At 40.5% G+C, this 22,281-nt stretch overlaps 1 protein-coding gene across 1 annotated transcript in view; it reads right to left on the reverse strand.

Annotated features, from left to right (window-relative positions):
• LOC115600136 (E3 ubiquitin-protein ligase UHRF2-like) overlaps nucleotides 1-22,281 on the reverse strand; it is a 91,130-nt gene that overhangs the window by 64,000 nt on the left and 4,849 nt on the right. Inside the window, 5 exon segments of the mRNA XM_030468364.1 lie at nucleotides 721-825; nucleotides 5,010-5,133; nucleotides 6,735-6,829; nucleotides 7,168-7,232; nucleotides 7,235-7,287. Coding sequence (XP_030324224.1) covers nucleotides 721-825; nucleotides 5,010-5,133; nucleotides 6,735-6,829; nucleotides 7,168-7,232; nucleotides 7,235-7,287 — 442 coding nt within the window.

The following is a 22,281-nucleotide window of genomic DNA, read 5'->3' on the forward strand; positions in this document are numbered from 1 at the left end:
GTCCAGCAAAAGGACATAAAGATGATTAAGGGACTGGAACATCTCCATTATGAAGAAAGGCTGAGAGGTGGGACTGCTTAGCCTGGAGAAGAGAAGGCTCAGGGTGGATCTCATCAATATGTAAAAATATCTGAAGGAAGAGTGCAAAGAGGATGAAGTAGGCTTTTTTCAGTGGTGCCCAGTGACAGGACAAGAGGCACTGGGCAAAAACTGAAACACAGGAGGTTTCATCTGAACATAAGGAAACACTCTTTACTGTGAGGGTAGTTGAAAACTGGAATAGACTGCTCAGAGTCTATACATAGAGATATTCAAAAGATGACTAGACACATTCCTGCTCTAGGTGACTCTCCTTGAGCAGAGATGTTGGACTAGACACTCTCAAAATGTCCCTTCCAATCTTGATGATCGTTATTCTATGACTTATAAAATATAAGATTTTAAATTATAATAAAGTCAGACTATATAAGCACACTGAAACCTGACTTACATAAACATTCTAAAATTCAGATGTAATTAATATGAGACTAAGAATATTCTTTAAAAAAATATTTTAAAATTTGTTCTAAGGAGTAACACATAGCAAATTAATATTGTGTAGTAGCATTTTTTGCATACTGGTATTTTCATAAGTGCTTATTTTAGCACCAGCAACAGACACCCCTTTTCATCTTTATAAACTTTAAAATAACATATTAGTGATCTGACTAAATGACATACCACTTCATCTTCAAATCCTCCAGCTAGTACAAGTGAATAAACTCCATCATTACTGCGTCCATGAATTCCACCAACATGGGGTTTGTGAACACCTGCTTCACTCACCTTGAGTATTAAGATCAAATTTTAAAATAACTTTTTGAAAAAAAATAGCCTTTTTAAATAATTTTTCTGTTTAAAAATTAATTCCGTAAGTATGTTTCTATAACAGAACTGACATTAAAAAACATAATTCTATTATTTTTTTTACAATTTTTAAGGAAAAAAAACCCCAAAACAAAGACATGCAATGAAAAGAAAGGACAATATAGAACAGTGCTGACACAAAGATTAATAGGTACACTTTGTCCCTTAGGAACAATCTTCATGATTCTTGACATAAAAAAAATTTAAGAACAGATACATGATTGCTTAGACCAATGCAAATAAGATATATATTCAGTAGTATTTAAATTTGTGTAAATAAAGGATTTTTTTTGTTAAAATTATGTCAAGTATTGTTAAAAGTTAACCAACTCAGGAAAATGCAGTCACATTTACAGCCTTCATTCATCTCTGAACATTTTCTTTTTTTCCAGTGCTGCCCAACCCCTGTACTCCCCCCCTACACGTTTATGCATTTTTATAAGATGTTGCATTGCTTTTCCCTTGTCATAAGGATATCACAGTCGTCAAACTGCATAAAACCAGAGTTCCAGCTAGCCAATTATCCTGACTGACAACAAATAAAAACAGATAGCTGATTAGTGTGAAAAATGACTATTCAAGTGCACAATATTTATGTGTAAATTTTCTCAGTTTCCAGTGATATATGGCTGAGATTTCTTGAGCGAAAGGCATAATCTTTGCATTTCATGGAAGAAAAGTCAACCAATGGCTATTAATTTATCTACTGGAGTTCTGAACTCTTGCACACTCTTATCTTTCACAATACCCTTATAGGAAAGAGTTCACAGTATTGCTGCATATTACATGAACTGCTTACATTCATTCTTAATCTAGCACCCAATCATTTAATTTGATGCCCCTTCCTTTTGAATCAAAACAGAATGTACAGTTGATCACTACTCACATTCTTCAATTTTTCTATGAAAGCCATTCCTTACCTTTACCCAGCCTTGTTCTTCATAATTATACTGTTTTTCCTCTTCCTTTCTTAATAATTCTTAACACTTTATTTATATTTCTGACCACTACTGTGTACAAAGATGACATATTAACAAGGTATTTATTGCAAGTTCTCTTTTCTAAAGGATAATAATTAGCTGAAAGCCCTTTATCAGCTATAAAAAGCAATTATTTTTCCCCCTCATCTTTACTATCCATGACAACTTAGCATTGTCACTTAACTGTTGTTTGTCAACTTTTTCAGACCCTTTATTAACATGTTGAACAGCACAAGCCTCACTACCACTTTGTTCTCTCCCATTCCGTTAAATGTCATTTAATTAATTTCTCACTCCCTTCTTTCATTTTAATGAGGTATCCAAAATTTGACGTAAAATTTAGATTTCTGCCCTTTAGATGCTTCATGCTGAAATAGTTCTAAGTCCATTTCCTTCCAGGAAAAAGAGTTGTAAGACTTCAAGCCACTCATAATATATAATATATCACATTTAAATATGCTTAAGAAGCTTGTTGCAAGAAAAAAGGAAGAAAACCTTGAGACAACATTTAAAGCATTTTCCTTCTAAATTCTCATAAATCTGCCAAGAACCCATTTTCATACATAAGAACAGTCAAATCAGAAATCAGTGTAACTTTTTTGTTTTGAAAAATGCTGATATTTTTTAAAAAATATGTAGTCATTACATATAGCCCTTTTTAAATAACTACATAAAAATGATAACTCTTCTTATAATATCTATACCCTACATTAATTTTCTTAGAAAACTAAACCTCTTTAGTTATATTCCTGTTTGTAGTCAGGACTTGGAAGTTCTGGGATCTATTTGAACTTGCAAGTCTCCAATGGAATCCTGTTGTATACACGTGGAATTGAAAATATAAAATATGTCTCTTGAATCAGTTTTTTTCTCTTTCCTTCATCCTGCTTGCAATTAACATGTTTAACTCAATGTATGCCTGACAGACACCTAAAAGATAAGATTACTTATCAGGTCGCCTCCTGGTGCAGGGTGGAGACCAAAACAATGAATTAGCAGGACACCAGAAGACAAAAAGATAAGGATGACTCATCCCCGGGAAGTCTGGAAATTTGTATGTATCAGGGACTTATGCAATAAAGGGACCCCTCTTTCTGTTGGGGTATAAAAAACCCTAGGAAAAAAGGAAAATGCAGCAGCTTCGTCCAGACGCCCCCTCCTCTCAGCACCTCGGTTTCCAACCACAGAAAAGACACAGAGGATCGAACGGCGGAGACCCAGAAGCAGTTCCAGCCTGAGGCCAGGTCCCACTGATGGTGATAAATCCTCTTTTGTTCTTTCCTTTTTTATTTTCACAACCCTCACGTTAAGGCGATGAAGTTATGCAAAGGCCTTTTGCCAGTAAACTGTCTTTCCCTGTTTTTAAAATAAACCCTTGTAACTCACTTTAAATCCAACAGTCTTGTTAGTTTTGTAAAATTCACGCGTTGTCTATAAGTAGTGGCTGATTTATCCTCATAATCAATATATAAAATAATAAGCGGATCACGACAAATCCCTAAAGAGGATCCAGAGGATCCTTAAAGGGTCCAGAGGAGGGCCACAAAAATGATCAGGGAGACCTTGTTGTGACCTTTTAATACTTAAAGAGAGACAATAAGCAATATGGGGACAATCATTTTAGCTGGGCTTGTAGCAATAGGACAAGGGACAGTGATCTTAAAGTAAAAGAAGGTAGATTTAGACTAGATATAAGGAAGAAACTTTTTACAGTGAGGGTGGTGAAACACTGGCACAGGTTGCCCAGAGAGGTAGTAGGAGCTCCATCCCTGGAAACATTCAAGGTCAAGTTGAACAAGGCTTTGGGCGATGCGATCTGGTTAAAGATGTCTGTGCTCGTGGCAGGGGCATTGGCCTAGATGACCTTTAAAGGTCCCTTACAACCCCAACTATTCTATGATTCTATATAATCCTAACTTATTCCTGCTGATACTGGCTGATCCAGTAAAAAAAAATTTAAAATTTGATTAAGAGATCTTGAATTTGCAGAACTGATTTTTAAAACTTCCCCTATCTAAGGGAATATACTTTACCTCAAAACTAATTTAAAGATTAATGATTACAGAAGTACCTTTTCATACTATAAATATGTTCTGAAGTATTTATTTTAGTTTGCTGCACAGAAAAGTTCTTCAAATACGGTAGGGATAAATCAAAATATCACAAAAACCATAAAAATAGACGTTAATTTTCTCAAACGAGTAGTTGTGTGTAAAATCAATAAATAGTTGACATTAACGCTGAAATTTTGAATTAGAAAATTAATTTGCTTTGCTATTCTCTAATGTCTGTATTGATGGTAGTGTTCAGATAAGCACCAAAGTCAGATAAGATTCAAGGAACTTGTTTCGTAGTCAGCTGTTTCACTGGGGATTCTGTTAAGGGGAGAAAATGAAAACTGTTGCTAAGGGGTAAAACCTCTGCTGTTGACCATTTTATCTTGAAGACTTGCATGTCATATTCAACCCAAAATTATTCAAACACTCATTTTCCATAAGAAAAACATTTTTGTAAAAGTACTCTTTCGGAGGCAATGGGTGGGATGAAGACTTCAGAAAACATATTAGAAGAGGCTTTTGGGTTTTGCCATTTCCTTTCATCCTAAGGGAAAGAAAAAGTCTCTCGCTATTCCTCGGGCTATAGTGGGAATACTCCTGAAATACATTCTTCTCCACACTGCTCATTCCTGTCCCCTTTGTGCTGACACATTATTTGTATAACCACAAAGTTAAATGGATTGGGAAAATTACCCTTCCCCGCAAAGGATTTATTTTTCTGCCAGATTGCTTTCAAATATAGTTTATTATATGGCCTGAAAAACATTTGTGACAGAAAACAGAAAGGATAGTGCAAGAAGTGGACATGGATGGGTGGACTGCTTCTTTCATTAGTCAGTACTGGCTTTTATTAGTTTATCACCCTAAAGGAAGGTGCTGATGCCACTTGTATATGACCCAAAAGGAACAATTAATCATTTATAGTGATACAATCAGAGGTGGCTCTTACCTTGAGGACATTGGGTTTCACCCCTAGCTGAACTTTAGAACCCTCAGTAAAATCTTATTTATTTCCTGTGCTAAATATGAATAGTAAAAGTAAAAGTAAAAGTAAAAATGCTACGACTGGTTGCTCAGCCGCTGCAGGTGCTTTTAGCGAAATGTCGTCGGTGCTTCCAATGAATCCTTTTGCCAGTAGCCCGCTGCCGCCCTTACTGGGGTTTTTTGGTGCCACAACAACGCGAGGACGGCTGGAACATGCAGGTGCAGGAGAAAGCACATCTAAAGAACCCGACTTGCCTATCCCTCCGAGTGAGAATGAGATAAGAGAACTTCATTTAAATATTGAGTCTGGTATCTTAAGAGAAGCTCAGCGTTCTAATCGATCAGAAGCCCTACAGAGCACAGAATATCCACCATTGTCGGGTGCTCCTCTTATCAGCCCAGAACAGCCTTATTCAAAAACTAGGGGATCTTACAGTTAAACCAGCGGAAGACAGTTCAGGTTCAGAATCTTTGGCCCTGGTACCGCTTGACTCTCCACAGACTCCTCCGTGTGCGGAAGCAATTATTCCACCTAAAATACCCCCACCAGCACCTGCAGGGGCTATACTGATTCAAGTTCAGCCAACTGTGCCATTTGACCCTGGGGTTTGGATGAAAAGTAAAAATGGGACCGAGAAGCAAAGCCAAAAGCAACCGAAAAACACCACAAGAATCGTCAGAGCACCCAGAGGGAGAGAAGCCGGAGAACACAGGTGAGGAATCTTGGAATGCAGACTACCCACCTTGCACCTCCCTGCCACGGCTCCCGGCCGCTCTGCTAGCTTTCTGCCTCCAATGCCTGATTTATCTTCTTGACCACAGTTGCCACCAATTAATCCTCTGCTTCACCTGTCAACACCATCAGTGCCCACTACAGAGCAACAACCAAGGAAAGAACTGGGACTCGGAGACAAGCAACGAAGGGAACTGTTGGGAAACTGAAAGAACTGGAGACCAAGGATGAGTATACCCCTGAAAAACCCTAGTTTTTGCTCCGGGGAACATCCCAAACAATGGGCCACTAATCCATGTTTACCCCCTGATCTGTTCCCTATTCCTGCTCCTACTTCTCTTAACCCTTTAACACCCACTGCTCCACCTCTTCCAGCTCCAACATGGGGAGGGGAGGGTGGTGGAGGGATAGTGGGGGGGGGTGGTAGTGTGTATCCAGTAACTAGATGGAAGGGAATTATTCAAAATGCTATAGTTGAAGGAGAAATGGTTCCCAATATGAGTCCAATGGTTTTCCAGTGATTGTGGGACCAGGAGGAGGAGGTCAATGGGTTGTATTAGATTGGAAAATGATAAAAGAAGCCAAAGTTGCCATTGCACTGAAGCAGGAACTATATTGCACCTGCACAATAGACCTCAGTTGGGATCCTGACCAGTTAATAAGCATTAGAAACACCACTGGATATAGGCAAATATTTTCTGAATTCTATAATTTATATCCATAAGTGGGATGGATTGGTTCATGTTCCATAGCAGTAGACTTCATAAAATATTCGCCTTCCAGTTACAATTTCAGTTGGGAGTTTAAAACGCGATAAAGATGTCTCTCCTAATTATAGCAGTTTCCCCTTTAAAACTAGGAAGCACTATTTTTACAATTGAAATAAAGTTATATTTTCAAATCAGTATACTTCAAATGCCACTATAGTTGGAAGCATTTTGAATATTAGAATTAAAATACACTCTTTAATATTTATTCCGAATGAACAGGACATGTACCAATCCAAAAATAATTTTTGTGCCCAAACTGTACCTATTATTACTATTTATTTTAATTACAAATCTAAAAACATACCTGAACTCTGTCCCAACAGGGACAACAGGTATAGGACCATAGTGATTAGAAGGGACAATAGTGCATTCCTTAGTGTGACCAACACAAGCCATGCCCTGATAAACACGTCAGAGAGAAAGATTTTTATCATATTTAAAATAATTTATAAAAGCTGATGCAGATACCAAGACATCCAGCCGTTATAGTAAACACTTCAAAATATATTAAAAGAAAAATTGTCAACAGCACTTAATTTTTTTGCATTTCTTTATTTACCTCTAGTCATCTTAATTATTCTTCATGTTTTAACGTTCAGTAGACAGGGTACAGAATTCAACATTGCTTTACAGTCTATTCAGTCCTGTACTGAATTTTGTGTAATGCATATAAACACAGTTAAAGATGTAAAAAATACATGCATGGTGAGCTATTTTTAAATTAAAATACACTCTACCTTGCCCCAGTCTCTTTGGCTTTCAGTACTGGCAGATAGCATCTTTGCTTTCTTTTTACTCTGAGTTTTTCTCCAGCCTTTACAACTTCATTAAAATCATTTTTGCATGAAGGACAATACCTAAAATAAAAGTTTCAGTAAAATCTTTCTTACTTAGCAATAATGGAAACACATTTATTCTAAGCAAAATAGTGTCAAATTTTTTCATCCTGACAATATTTTGAAGCTATGACAGTTTTTAAAGCTGAAAAAATAAACTAAACAAGAACAAATACTGTCTACTTATAAAACAAGATTTGTTTAAATATTTTTTTAAGTAGAGTGATAGAGATGAAATATTTGGGGATGGATGGGAAGCCAAATGAGAGCTTGTGTCAGGATTAAAGGGAGAACAGAGGACATTACAGAGGGGGGTCTGCTGACCAGGCCACCTGACCAGGAACACCAAGCAGATGAGGCTTTCTGTAGACAGATAGGAGTAGCCTCACATTCAGAATCATTTGTCCTCACGGAGGATTTCAACCACACTGATATCCGTTGGGAGGGCCAACACAGCAGAGTAGAAGCAATCAAGGAGGTTCCTGGAATGCATTGATGATAACTTCCTTTTCCAAGTGATAGGGGAGACAATGAGGAGAGGGGCTTTGATGTACCTTGTTCACACCAACAAGGAGGGGCTGGTGGAGAATGTGAAGCTCAAGCGTAGCCTTGTCTGCAGTGACCACAAAATGGTGGAGTTAAAGATCCCTAGGACAGCGAGGAGGTCGCAGAGTAAACTCACTACACTAAACTTCAGGAGAGAAAACTGGCCTCTTCAGGGACCTGCTTGGGATACCATGGAATAAAGTCCTGAAGGGAAAAGGAGCCCAAGAAAGCTGGTTAATATTCAAGGATTACCTCCTCCAAGCTCAGGAGTGATGCATCCCAATGAAGAAGAAGGCAGACAAAAATGCCAGGAGACCTGCATTTATGAACAAGGAGCATGTGGACAATCATAAAAGGGAAGACTACAGAAGTTGGAAGCAAGGACAGGTAGTCTGGGAGGAATACTGAGAAATTGTCCACGTAGCCAGGGATCAGGTTAGGAAAGCTAAAGCCCTGATAGAACTAAATCTGGCCAGAGACATCAAGGGACACAAGAAAAGCTTCTACAGATATGTCAGTGATAAAAGGAAGACTAGGGATAATGTGGGACCTCTCTGGAAGGAAACAGGAGACCTAGTTATGTGGGATATGGAGAAGGCTGAGGTGCTCAACAACTTTTTTTTCCTCATTCTTCACTTGCAACTGCTCAAGTCACATCTCCCAAGTCACAGAAGGCAAAGGCAGGGACTTGGAGGAGGGAGAACCACCCACTGTAGAAGAAGATCAGGCTTGAGACCACCTAAGGAACTTGAAGGTGCACAAGTCCATGGGACATGATGAGATGAATCTGTGGGTACTCAGGGAACTGGCAGGTGAAGTTGCTAAGCCACTATCCATCCTATTTCGGAAATTGTGGCAGTTCAGTGAAGTTCTCTCTGACTGGAAAACGGGAAACATAACCTCCATTTTTAGAAAGGGAAAAAAAGAAGAGCTCGGGACCTACAGGCCAGTCAGCCTCACCTCTGTGCCAGGAAAGATCATGGAGCAGATTGTCCTGGAAACTATGCTAAGGCACATGGAAAATCAGGAGGTGATGGGTGACAGCCAACATGGCTTCACTAGGGGCAAATCGTGCTTCACATATTTGGTGGCCTTCCATGATGGGGCTACAGTGTTGGTGAATAAGGGAAGAGCAACTGATGCCTACCAGGACTTGTGCATAGCATTTGACACTGTCCCACACGACATCCTTGTCTCTAAATTGGAGAGACAAGGATTTGAAGGATTAGCCACGCGGTGGATAAGAAATTGGCTGGATAGTTGCACTCAAAGAGTAGTGGTCAACAGCTCAATGTCCAAATGGAATACAGTGACAAGTGCTGTTCTTAAGGGGTCAGTACTGGGACTGGTGCTGTTTAATCTTGCGATTGTACTGAGGAAAAGTTTGAGGCCAGGTGAGATGTACTCAGTGGCAATATGTCTGATTTTATTTATCAGCAGTGCTCTTTTATAGTGCAGATAAAACAGAGAAAACAATAAGGTGGATTGTTTTAAAAGCAAGATATAATAAACAAAGATGGTTTTCCTAACTACAGGCATTGCTTACAAGATACAGCACTCTCCCGCAATGAAACCTGGTTAAGGCCAAGAGTTAATAAAATACATAAATACATAATCCCTTTATTCAGAGAAGGTGTCCTCCAAATTCCTTACTATCTTTTCTGGTGATGAGCTTTGCCTCATTTCTATCTTTGGTCAGCCTTTCTTTGCAGTGTGGGACCTTGCATTTTCACTAGCTTTCAGGTCTCTCAAATTATCAAGGAAGCCCTCCACAGTTTAATATCTTTGTCAGAGACATGGAAGGTAGGACTGAGTATACCCTCTGGAAGTTGGCCATCAACAAAAGATGTGTGGTGTGGTTGACATGCTGGAGGGAAGGGATGCCATTCAGAGGGACCTTGACAGGCTTGAGAGGTAGGCCAACACTAATCTCATCAAGTTCAACAAGGACAAGTGCAAGGTCCTACATCTGAGTTAGAGCAAGCTCAAGCACAAATACAGATTGGGTGGAGAATGGATGGAGAACAGTCCTGAGGAGAAGTACTTGGGGGTGTTGGTTGATGAAAAGCTCAACATGAGCCAGCAGCATGCACTTGCAGCCCAGAAAACAACCTGCATTCTGGGCTGCATCTGGTGAAGCATGGCCAGCACATCAGGGGAGGCAATTCTCCCCCTCTACTCTGCTCTCATGAGTCCCCAGCTGGAGTACTGTGTCCAGTTCTGGGGTCTCCAACATAAGAAGGACATGGAGCACTTAGGGCAAGTCCAGAGAAGGGAGGAGCAGAGCCATATTCAAAATCTGTGGATCGGTTATACTCAGCGAAAACATCACATCTGGATTTGTCAGAAGAGATGAAAACAAAAATTTTTTAATATGTTAGCATATGACAATGCTAATGAAAAAACTAAACGTGCATTAGGACTACTCCCAAAAGGTGCTACAGCAGCCCAATTGTTAGAAGCTTCTGAGCGAATGCTAGAAGCAGATAAAGCTGCTTAAGGACCATCATTGCAATATGGTCCTCAATATTGATGTATATTGTGATGCATGGTGCACTGGTGTTTAATACAGAGATAAAAAACTTGGTTGGTAATTATACTTGCAGTTTTGGTTTGGGAGATTGTACCACTTCATTTAATTTTATGCTAACTTTACAGATTTTAGTAGCAATGTCATTTCATTTTTGAATCTTCTAGTGGTTGTTAATTTTTCTCATATATTGGTGAGGAGTAAGACAAAAAAAAAACAAAAAACCACAGTTATAAAAATGAGTATGCCTTTTCGGAGGCCAAGAGTTGCTGCGGAGAGTGAGAGCTGCTCCTGGTACAGAGAGCACCCCCACTCCTGCCTCCACAGCCGCTTCTAGCCCCCCCGCACACAAGGGCACAGCTCAGATTCGGCCGGTGAGCATCGCCAGTGTATGTTACAGCTGCAGCTGCTGTCTCTACCCCCACAGACACTGCTGCTGCTCAGAAAATGAGCCCTGCTGCAGACACCACAGCAGAGAAACGAAAAAGAAAAAAGAAAAAAAAAAAGGGTGGGGGGGAGGGGGGAGAGTGTGCCTTTGCTGGTTTAAAGGCTTGGAATACTGTCTCTAAACAATTTTATTATGCCTTTTTGGGCCTCAATTTGGCAACCATGGAGGAAACCAGGACTCCACTGTGCCGTGACCCGGGAGGGGTCTGGGGACGCCTTTGGGGCCCCCTGACGAAATTTTTGTCGGATAAGCCTCCCCTACCCTCTTGGCTCTACGCACCAGTGGACACCAGACCTTCCTCATCCTAAAAAGGTATTTAAGTCCTTCCACTGCAGTGTGAAATGTGCTTTTCGTATTGTATTGTATTGTATTGATAACAGGCTTTTGTTAATGTTGTAATTCATGTGATCGTTTATATGTTGATTATGGGATCCCTCGTCTATATCTTGATTGTTGATTGTGCTATTCTGTTGCACTGCTAAGCAGATGACCTTAACTTCTGGTATTTTAACACAGATGCTAAAAGATGTTGATAGTGTCAGACATGCAATTTTACAATATCGTGCTGCCACTGACTTTTTATTGTTAGCTTTTAGGTTATGTTTGTGAAGACTTGGATGGAGTGTATTTGCATGAATTTATCTGATCATTCAGAGTCAATTCACAGCCAAAAACGATTGATTAAGATAACATGAAAAAATTAACTGTTGAATACTGGGTTAAATGAATGGTTAAATCGCTTAAGGATATGGGGATAGCTTAGAGATTTAATTAGACAAAGTTTATCAATTATATTTGTTATTATTGGTTTTGATTATTAGTATGTTATTATTGCTTTTGTATTATTAGTATGTTGTTTATGGCAATGTATCATTATCATGTTATCTCGCATAATGAAGTAAGTCAGGATTGCTCAAAAAGAAAAAGGGGGATATGTTGGGAAACTGTCTGGAAGAAAACAGACATGTGAGCAATCCTGACTATTTAGCTTTAGCTAGAGTGAGCTAAGGGCCTTGAGGCCCAGCTGCAAGGTTACTGAAAGATGAGCTATGGGAAAAAGATAAGGGAGCTGGCAGCAGAAGAGAAGAATAACAGGATAATGATGTAGCCAGCAGAAGTTCTGTGAGAACAGGATTTGTGGCCAAGATATAGCCACCTGCAAGATATCGTTATATAAACAAGGGCTCTATATAAAGCGAGTGTGAATAGTTAATAGACGACTTCACTTTAACCATATTGGTGACTACGTGTTGTCCTTAAACCTCCGCGGATTTTCTACATGCCATAGATGGAAGCAGTTGCTTTTTCTGCTTTGGGAAACTGTGCGTCTCTGACAAGCAACCTGCAGATGGAGAACATAAGCCTGGTGCCCATAAAGCCATCAAAATGTCTTTCTTGCATTATGGAGAAGACTGTGGGGTTTGCCTCTGACACAGATTAACAGTCACTCAGATCCTCACTGAAATCTAATTATCTAGACTGTTTCTCCTTCACTGCTTGTTTTATTATCCAATCTAGAAAAACTGTCCACCAAGAAGGCTACAGCTGAAAAACAAGTTTGTTGTAATGCTTTTAGATAGGGTTGGGAATGTGGAGTAGACCTACTCTTTGTTTCTTAGACTTCATATTATGGCAAAGATCGTTTGATACCCAGCTATTGTGTCAGGTCCAGCCTGATAATGCATACACACATTTGCCCTTAATCTCAACATGAAGCCCTCCACTGTCATAGATCTAGTTCTTTGGACCAAGCTTCCTAGTACAGGTCTATTTCTCCTAGCTGTCTTCAAACCCCAAAGATCCCACAGGTCTTCACTTAAATGGAGATCTAAAGCTGTTTTGTTCTTTATCCTTTTTTTTCCTTTTTTTTTTTTTTTTCCCAGTTGTGCCATTAGTATTGACACAGGTCAATTCAAGTTGAATGTTGTCCAACATGATATCTCACATCTCCGTAGTCAAGAGCCTTAATCAGCTTTATTTATACTGAAGCATGATTGTGTTTTTCTTGGGGGTGGGGGGAGAAGATCGTGCTAACAGGTCCTACCAACCTCCTTGTAGGTATTGAAAGGCTGCTATTAGGTGCCACCGCCATCATCCCCCTGCCAAGCTTTTCCTTCTGACTGAACAAGCCCAGTTCCCCCAGCCTCCTCTCTCAGAGCACAACTTGACAGCCATCTTGCCAGCCCTCCACTGGGCTAATGCTAGCTTGTCAGCATCTTCCTTCCATTGAGGGACCTAAACTAAACATAATACTCTAGATAAGATCTAACAAGTGCTGAGTAAAGAGAAATAATCACTTCCCTCATTCAAATGTCCCTTGTCCTCTCCTTCCTCCTCTTTCCCTGAGCTTTTGTTGCTGAGCATGATGTCATACGGCATGGAATATCCCTTTGGTCAGTTGGGGGTCAGCTGTCCCACCAGGGTCTCCTCCCAACTGCTTGCACACACCCATCCTGCTTGTTGCAGGGGCAGAGTGAGAAACAGGTGTCCTTGATGCTGTGCAATTACTGCATGTAACTTCCATTTTCTCTTGAGGATCACCATAGTATTTTAAAAGAAAGTCAATAAATAATAAAACACCTTTACTAACCGTAGTTGCATCTAGCAATATTTTTTCATTCGTGTTTTCCTGACATTAATTCTTTAGTGAAAGTGAGAAAACTGAAAATTCCATAGTCTTTTCTTAGTTCTTGAACATTTTTAAGAGTATATATTTTTTCTCTTTTATTAGCTTAATTCACATAGCCCCAAATATTCCCATTTTCTGCTACCTTAGTTACATACTAATCTTGTATATTTGAGGTTTTAATTTAATATTGTCGTAATTCATATAAATAACATGTTTAAATATAGCATGAAATTGGACATGGATTAAGAAGCACTACCTAAATTGAGTCTATTTCCTCTATGCTTATTTTGTTTTTTTATTTAGGACAAGTGAAAGGGAAGGAGAGAAATAGTCTAGATGGTAGAGATCATAAGATGTAAAATATACATTTTTTTTTTTTTTTTTTGTGGAATTACAGTATTAAATATATCTGAGGCCAGAAGTTTACTATAGAAGTACAATTTATTCCTTACATGATGTAATGAGGAAATGCATTATAGTGCTTAATATACTTAAACATGATTCCAAAAGCATGAGTTAGACTCATTCTCAAATGCTTGTGACAAATGGTGTTCCAGTTATACAAAAAGTATCTGGATGGTCTATCTGTGATGTTGGGTATGGACAAATATGAATGCTAACTGCTGCTCTCCTGTGTCCTATTGAATACAAATACTGGTGTTCCTTAGCCTATTGAAAGGATTCCTTAGACCAGGCTTAAGGTGAGTGGTAACAACTGTAAAAACCTCTGCACCTTTTAATAATGAGACTTCTTGCATTTCAGGCAGAAAATGTGAGACCTAGAGGAGGAAGATATATTCAATTGACACACTTTTTGCCCTCATATATATAGAGTACCCCATTACTAAAACTTGTAGAATAAATACAAAGATGAAGAAGTCAACAGCATGATGAAGTGAATGATGAAATGAAGTCAACAGATGAAGAAGTGAACAGCATGAGTTTTGCAGTACATAGGAACATCCTTGGGTATTATCTTTGATCAAGCTTCTAGAGAACAGAGGTACTGATTTAGATTAAAATCATATGATTGTCTTTGTTATTCAATTAGACTGGCTTTTTAATTTCAGGAGGTGAATGGTTAAAAGGTTTTTTCCAAAGAAAATATTATAATTATATTTTCCTCAAACCATGTCACTTTTAATTTTTCCTATATTGCAAATCAGGATTTTTTTCTTACATTGATAATGCTATCCGAGATCAGATGCATGTCAGTGCCAGAAGAGAGGACGGTAAAAAATGGCTGTAACTTCTCATATAATGACTTCAGGACTAACTTGGCATCCAGAAAAAAGCATGGAGTAAAAAGGATGAATATTGCTCCTTTACAGTTCTCCTGTGGTCTGGAAGTTAGGAAGTCAAGCACAAAGGAGTGAAGAGAAGGGCTCCCAAGTGTGCTTTGTTTAATAAACTCTGGGAAGACATGTAGTTCAGAGCTGATGGAAGAGTTGTTAACAAAAAAAAAAAAAAAAAAAAAAAAAAAGCACTTTCAAAAGCCTGATTCTTTGCCAGTTGGATGTTCCATTCTAGAATTTGAAAGCAAATGTCTGTTTCCTTTTAAATCAGCAGAATCATCTAAGTGTGCACATATAGATTTGCTTCATTGTGTGAGAAAACATGCTAATGATACATTGCCATAAACGACCTACTAATAATACAAAAGCAATAATAACATACTAATAATGCAAAAGCAATAATAATATAATTGATAAGCCTTATCTAATTAAATCTCTAAGCTATCCCCATATCCCTAAGCGATTTAAGCATTCATCTAACCCAGTATGTGCAAAAGTTATTATTTTTTTTTTATATAATGTAATCTTAATCAATTGTCTCTCATTCATGAGGGCATATGCTCTTTCCATGGTTTGATCCATCGTGCAGGTACCCAGCATAGTCCTTCACCTGTAAGTAAATACATGTAACCTCGGCCAGTCATTTTTACTTCAGCTGGACCTTTCCATTCACCTTTTTTTTTTTTTATAAATAAAAAAAATTAAACACAGCCAATCAAGTGTAGAGTAAAGATCACCATGGGTTAATCTCTGTAAAGCCATGTACACATCCTGTAGTTTCTTAGAAGTAAGTCTTCTGGAAATCATTCCTTTGTCGTCATTTTGGTTTTTGTGGTCACTGATTATATCAATAATCCTTTTCTCCAAATTACCATTTATCATCACCTTAAGAATAGATTTATCTAGATTTGCAGCAGCACTAGACTCTGTTGTTGAACTCAAAGTGTAAGTTTTTGGACTTAATACACAGCTCCTTGGAGGAGCTGTTCATGACAGTAGCGGCAGCAGCGGCGGCACCAGCCTCGGCAGAAGCCCGAGCAAGGGTGGCAGTGGCGGCGGCAGAGGCGGTATGAGCCGCGCTGCCCGCTCGCTGCTTGCTATTGCGACCACCCATGGCACCCCATATAATACATCGGTGTTCTGTCTAGGAATCACAGCTGCATTTTCACACAGCATTTGCCATTTATGATGAAATTGCAATTGTTGAGAAGGAGTTAAGAGAGTATTAATGAGCATTTTTGTGTCATATGGCGTCAACAATTGAGCGGTAAAAAGATGTTGCAAAAGAGAAGGAGTAAATGACGATTTTAAACCGTACTGTGTAATGCAGCTTTGGCTTCTTTTACCATTTTCCAATCTAATGCGACCCATTGACCTCCTCCTCCTGGTCCCAAAATCACTGGAAAAGCCATCGGACCCATATTGGGAACCATTTCTCCTTCAACTATAGCGTTTTGAATAATTCCCTTCCATCTAGTTACTGGATCCACACTCCCACCCCCCTCCACTATCCCCACCACCACCACCATCCTCCCCTCCTCATGTTGGATCTGGAAGAGATGGAGCAGTGGGTGTTAAAGGGTTAAGGGAAGTAGGAGCACAAATAGGGAACAAATCAGGGGGTAAAAATGGATTAGTGCCCCTGGGTTGTTCGGAATGTTCCCTGGAGCAAAAACTAGGGTTTTTTTCAGGGGTATACTCATCCTTGGTCTCCAGTTCTTTCAGTTTTTTCAGCAGTTCCCTTAGTTGCTTGTCTCCGAGTCCCAGCTCTTCCTTGGGTTGTTGCTCTATAGCAGGAGTTGCTGGTGTTGACAGGGGAAGCGGAGGATAAATTGATGGCATCAGTAGTTGAGAAAATAAATCATGCGGTGGAGGCGGGGGGGGAAGGCGGCGGCGGCAGAGCAGCTGGAAGCCGCGGCAGGGAGGGGGGGGGTCTGCATTCCAAAATTCCTCGCCCATGTTCTCTGGCTTCTCTCCCTCTGGGTCCTCCGACAATACTGGTGGTGTTTTGGGTCGCTTTTGGTTTTGCTTCTCGGTCCCATTTTTACTTTTTGACGGAACCACAGGGTCAAGTGGCACAGTTGGTTGAGCTTGAATCAATATATCCCCCACAGGTGCTGGTGGGGGTATTTTAGGTGTCTCAAATAACTGTTTAGAGGTTAAGTCCATATTTTGAGCATTCGTCGGCACTGGTAGATCAGGCGTTAAGGCAGCGAATGCTGAGACTGCCGCTGTCCTCTCACTTTCCGTTTCTTTTAATGTGTCTCGAATCAGTCTCCATAACGTGGCTAATTTTCCAGCCTCCTTAGATCCTTTGCTAATTTCATCCCATAGGGACTTCCCAATTTCTTCCCACGTTTCCAGCTCAAAAGCTATACAAAAAGTGGGCATCAGGGCTCTCTCATTTGCCCACTTGATCAGCCTGTGGAGCTGTTTCAAATTACTAGGAATCCCTCTCTTGGAGAGGATATGTTGGAGGAGCTTAACTACTGCCTCTTCTTCTTTAGAGAGTGTAGACCCCATCTCCTCCCCGAACGCTCACCTGATCAGGGTGAGATTCCTCCAGTGAGTGCGCGCTACTACCAGCCATCGGGGCAACGAGCTGTTTCGGTCAGCTTTCCCGCTACCCTCTCATTTCAGCTGTCTTCATCGCTCCAGGGAAGCAACAGCAAGAGGGTCCCTGTTCCGGGCACCAGACTCATTCCATCCACCTTAAATCATTACAGTAGAAAAAGGGTAGAAGATTGTAGGAAATAGTGGCTAAGGCAAAGGGAGGAAGGGAGAACACAGATCCTTTTATTGCTTCTAACAGCACTTTTTTTCCCAGTCCATGAGTGCCAAGGAAAAATTACCTGCCTTTTCTTCTGGCTTCCATGGTCTGAGTTAGGTGCAAAAGCCACTAATGGAAGAAGTCTCATCTATAATAATAACAACAAATATTTAGATTGCTACTAATAATAATGCCTTACTTTTACTCTATGCTTTTTGAGTATGAACAGAAGAACTAGTTATCATAGGGCAACAAGCCATTGTGTACAGGTATTTCACAAGAATTGCCTTTGTATATGACTGTAAACCCTGTAAGAAGATGGGAGCTACCTTAAATCAGGTTTTTATTTGCAATGTGGAATTCACCCAGATATCTATTGCAGAAAAGAGTCACAATTCACAGTTCAGTTTAACACTTGGGGTCTCATAAAGCAGATTATTACACCAAACCCAAGAAATAATGTTAAAGTATTCTAAATTTCTAAAAAAATGAAAAATATAGACTGAAACAATCATTTACAAATCATACCTATTCAATTTCAAGGTAAAAAAATGTTTTTCCATAATTTTCTGATAGTCAAACTCCACCTGGACATTCACATATAGGCTAAGTTCTTTCCTGTTCAAGCACGTTTTGAGGGTGGATCTTTTTAAAAGAAAAAAATAAACTTGGAGCATGTATATTTCCCTTTTTGTGACCTTATTGTTATTAATATTGGAACATAAAATTACTTTTTGCTGCTGGAGTACCGATATAGAGTCTTTTAGGAGTAGGGGACCTGAAGAATAGATGTACTCAGAGGACAGATCCTAAATAATATTCCCATTACTATTCTAGATGACTGTAGTAAAAAAAAAAAACCTCTCAGTTGTTATACCCAAAAGTCAAACACAATCAGAAAAGAACACTGCTTAAGGACTGTGACCAACTCTGAAGCACTACATCAGAGAACGCTTTTTAATAAATTTGGAAGTGCCAAGATCTTCAGCTCACTTCCATAAGGAATTAGTAAGAAGGGAGTGGATGTTGGGGCAGATTAGTCTTCTGTGCACAAAAGTAGAAAACATGGGGATAGCTGGGATTCACATGCTTCCCAAGACAGATTGCTGAATAAGGGTTAAATATACCTGTGTACACAATCATTTTGCATATACAAGAAAAGGGAAGCACACAGATAATAATTGCTATATTTATTCCCAAAACCTCATATTTTCAATATGCACTGAAGATATTTTCTACATAGTGTTCAAATTCAACAGTTTCTCCAAGCAGAGCAAATATGAGTAAAATTCCTTTGAGTTTAGGTCATTTGAAAGCAAATGTCTGTTTCCTTTTAAATCAGCAGAATCATCTCAGTGTGCACATATAGACAATGAAAAAACCCTCACCAAATGTCATAATTGAAGTTACACATAGGTATAAGCATAACTGAAGTCTAGGGAAACTAAAATATATCAGGTAAATAAATATAAATTTACCTACATAAATATATTAGGTAAAGCATTGGACACTAAACTATAAACAAACTTCCTCAAACGGTGACTTCAACTTGCCAGACATCTGCTGGGAACTCCACACCGCAGAGAGGAGGCAGTCTAGGAGATTCCTAGAGTGTATTGAAGACAATTTCCTGCTCCAACTAGTAAATGAGCCCACCAGGGACGGAGCCCCACTTGACCTTCTTTTCACAAACAGAGAGGGGCTGGTGGGAGATGTGGTGGTTGATGGACGACTGGGACTTAGTGACCATGAAATAATAGAGTTTTCAATACTCAGGGATACAAGGAGGGTTGTCAGTAAAACCTCTGTGTTGGACTTCCGGAGAGCAGATTTTGGACTATTCAAAAGACTAGTTCAGAGTATACCCTGGGAAACAGCCCTTGAAAACAGAGGGGTCCAGGAGGGATGAACATACTTCAAAGAGCATATTCTGAAAGCACAGGAACAGGCTGTCCCAGAGTCCCGGAAGGCGAGCCGGCGGGGAAGGCAACCAGTCTGGCTGAACTGGGAGACTCTGAAAGAAATTAGGATTAAGAAGAGGGCCTATCAATTATGGAAAAAAGGGCTAACTTCTCAAGAGGAATTTAGGAATATAGTCAGATCATGTAGAAAGAAAATCAGAGCACAACATGAACTGAATCTTGCTACTTCTGTGAAGGACAATAAGAAATGCTTCTACAGATATATTAATAGCAAAAGAAGAGGCAAGGAAAACATTCATTCTGTACTGGACATGGGTGGGAATATAGTTATCAAAGATGAGGAAAAGGCTGAGGTATTTAACACCTTCTTTACCTCAGTTTTCAACAGAAAGACAGGTTATCCTGTTGACAGCAGGCTTCTGGAGCCTATAGAAGGTGATAAAAATCTAAACAGCCCCCCTGTAATATCGAAGGACACAGTCAGTGACCTCTTGAGCTGCTTGGACCCCCACAAGTCTATGGGACCGGATGGGATCCACCCAAGAGTGATGAGGGAGCTGGCAGAAGAGCTCGCCAAGCCTCTCTCTATCATCTACCAACAGTCCTGGCTCACGGGGGACATCCCAGACGATTGGAAGTTGGCGAATGTCACGCCAATCCACAAAAAGGGCCGGAAGGAGGACCCAGGAAACTACAGGCCCGTCAGCCTGACCTCAGTGCCTGGCAGGGTTATGGAGCAGATCATCCTCAGTGCAATCACACAGCACCTGCAGGATGGGCAAGGGATCAGACCCAGCCAGCACGGGTTTAGGAAGGGCAGGTCATGCCTGACCAACCTGATCTCCTTTTATGATCAGGTGACCCGTCTGGTGGATGAGGGGAAGGCGGTGGATGTGGTCTACCTGGATTTCAGCAAAGCCTTTGACACCGTCCCCCATAGCATTCTCCTGAAAAAGCTGTCAGCCCACAGCTTGGACAGGAGCACCCTGTGCTGGGTTAGGAACTGGCTGGAGGGCCGGGCCCAGAGAGTGGTGGTGAACGGGGCTGCATCCAGTTGGCGGCCGGTCACTAGTGGTGTCCCCCAGGGATCAGTGTTGGGCCCAGTTCTGTTTAATATCTTTATCGACGACTTAGACGAAGGGATTGAGTCCATCATAAGCAAATTCGCAGATGACACCAAGCTGGGAGGAAGTGTGGACCAACTCGAAGGCAGGAGGGCTCTGCAGAGGGACCTGGACAGACTAGAGAGCTGGGCCGATTCCAACGGATGAGGTTCAACAAGGCCAAGTGCCGGGTCCTGCACTTTGGCCACAACAACCCCATGCAGCGCTACAGGCTGGGGACAGAGTGGCTGGAGAGCAGCCAGGCAGAAAGGGACCTGGGAGTCTGCATTGACAAGAAACTGAACATGAGCCAGCAGTGTGCCCAGGTGGCCAAGAAGGCCAATGGCATCCTGGCCTGTATCAAAAACAGCGTCACCAGCAGGTCCAGGGAGGTGATTCTTCCCCTGTACTCAGCACTGGTTAGGCCACACCTCGAGTACTGTGTCCAGTTCTGGGCCCCTCAGTTTAAGAAGGATGTAGAGGTCCTGGAACAGGTCCAAAGGAGGGCAACCAGGCTGGTGAAGGGACTCGAGCACAGGCCCTATGAGGAGAGGCTGAGAGAGCTGGGGCTGTTCAGCCTGAAGAAGAGGAGGCTCAGGGGAGACCTCATTGCTGTCTATAACTACCTGAAAGGAGGCTGTAGCGAGGTGGGAACTGGACTCTTTTCACAGACGACCTTCAACAAGACAAGAGGACACAGTCTTAAGTTGTGCCAGGGGAGGTTTAGGTTAGATATTAGAAAGAATTTCTTCACGGAGAGGGTGATTAGGCTATGGAATGGACTGCCCGGTGAGGTGGTAGATTCTCCGTCCCTGGAAAATTTAAAAAGACTGGATGTGGCACTCAGTGCCATGGTCTAGCAACTGCTCCGGTGGGTCAAGGGTTGGACTAGATGATCTCTGAGGTCCCTTCCAACCCGGCTAATTCTATGATTCTATGATTCTATGATTCTATGATTCAATATGAGGTAGCCAATGTAATACAGTACACTAAGTTATTTACTTCCATAGAATGTTAAAACTTCTAAAGTACTTAAATATTTTATTTGAAGAATGTAGTTCCACTAAAATCTATCACAAAGTGCATTTCAAAGTTTCTTTAAAATATGCTCATAGACATCTAGTTGTGGGAAAACAGTCTGCGGAGGCTTAAGGATTCCATGTGCGCATCAATATGATTGTATGAAATCGTTTATTAACAACTTGCACTCACTTTATATAGAGAAGTCTTGTTTACACCATCTTATCATGCAGGTGGCTTTGTATTCCAATTACACATACCATTCTCACGGAACCTTCTTCTCACATAATTATTTTCTTCTTCTGTTGCCAATTATCTCTTTCCCATTAGTTCATTCTCAGAAAGCCTCTAACTAGGCCTCAATAACCATTAGCCCAATGTGGCCTGAAGTAAGTCAGAATTGCTCACAACCTGTATATTTCTGAACTGTTTCCCCAACATCTAGTGATGTATTCATAATGGAAAACTTAAGTCTAAAGTTCTTTTTTTTAAGTCACTTATAAAAGATTAGCGTTTAATATATTTTGCAAGCAGGTTATAAGTACAAATGGCATGAGTTGTACATAACTGATACAGGTTAGATGTGGCATGGAGCTTAAGATGATAAGCTTCAATGGGCTGATGCTGATTCCATGCAAAGTCAGCTCAGAATGGAGTTATCTGAGTCCACCAAGGCCTGCTAGTTTGGCTTTCCTGCTGGTGGTGCTAGAGTTACTGGAAATGGGGAGGAGTAAGGTAGGGGTTTTCTCACA

Source organism: Calypte anna, chromosome W (assembly GCF_003957555.1).
Source record: "Calypte anna isolate BGI_N300 chromosome W, bCalAnn1_v1.p, whole genome shotgun sequence".
Classification (NCBI taxonomy): domain Eukaryota; kingdom Metazoa; phylum Chordata; class Aves; order Apodiformes; family Trochilidae; genus Calypte; species Calypte anna.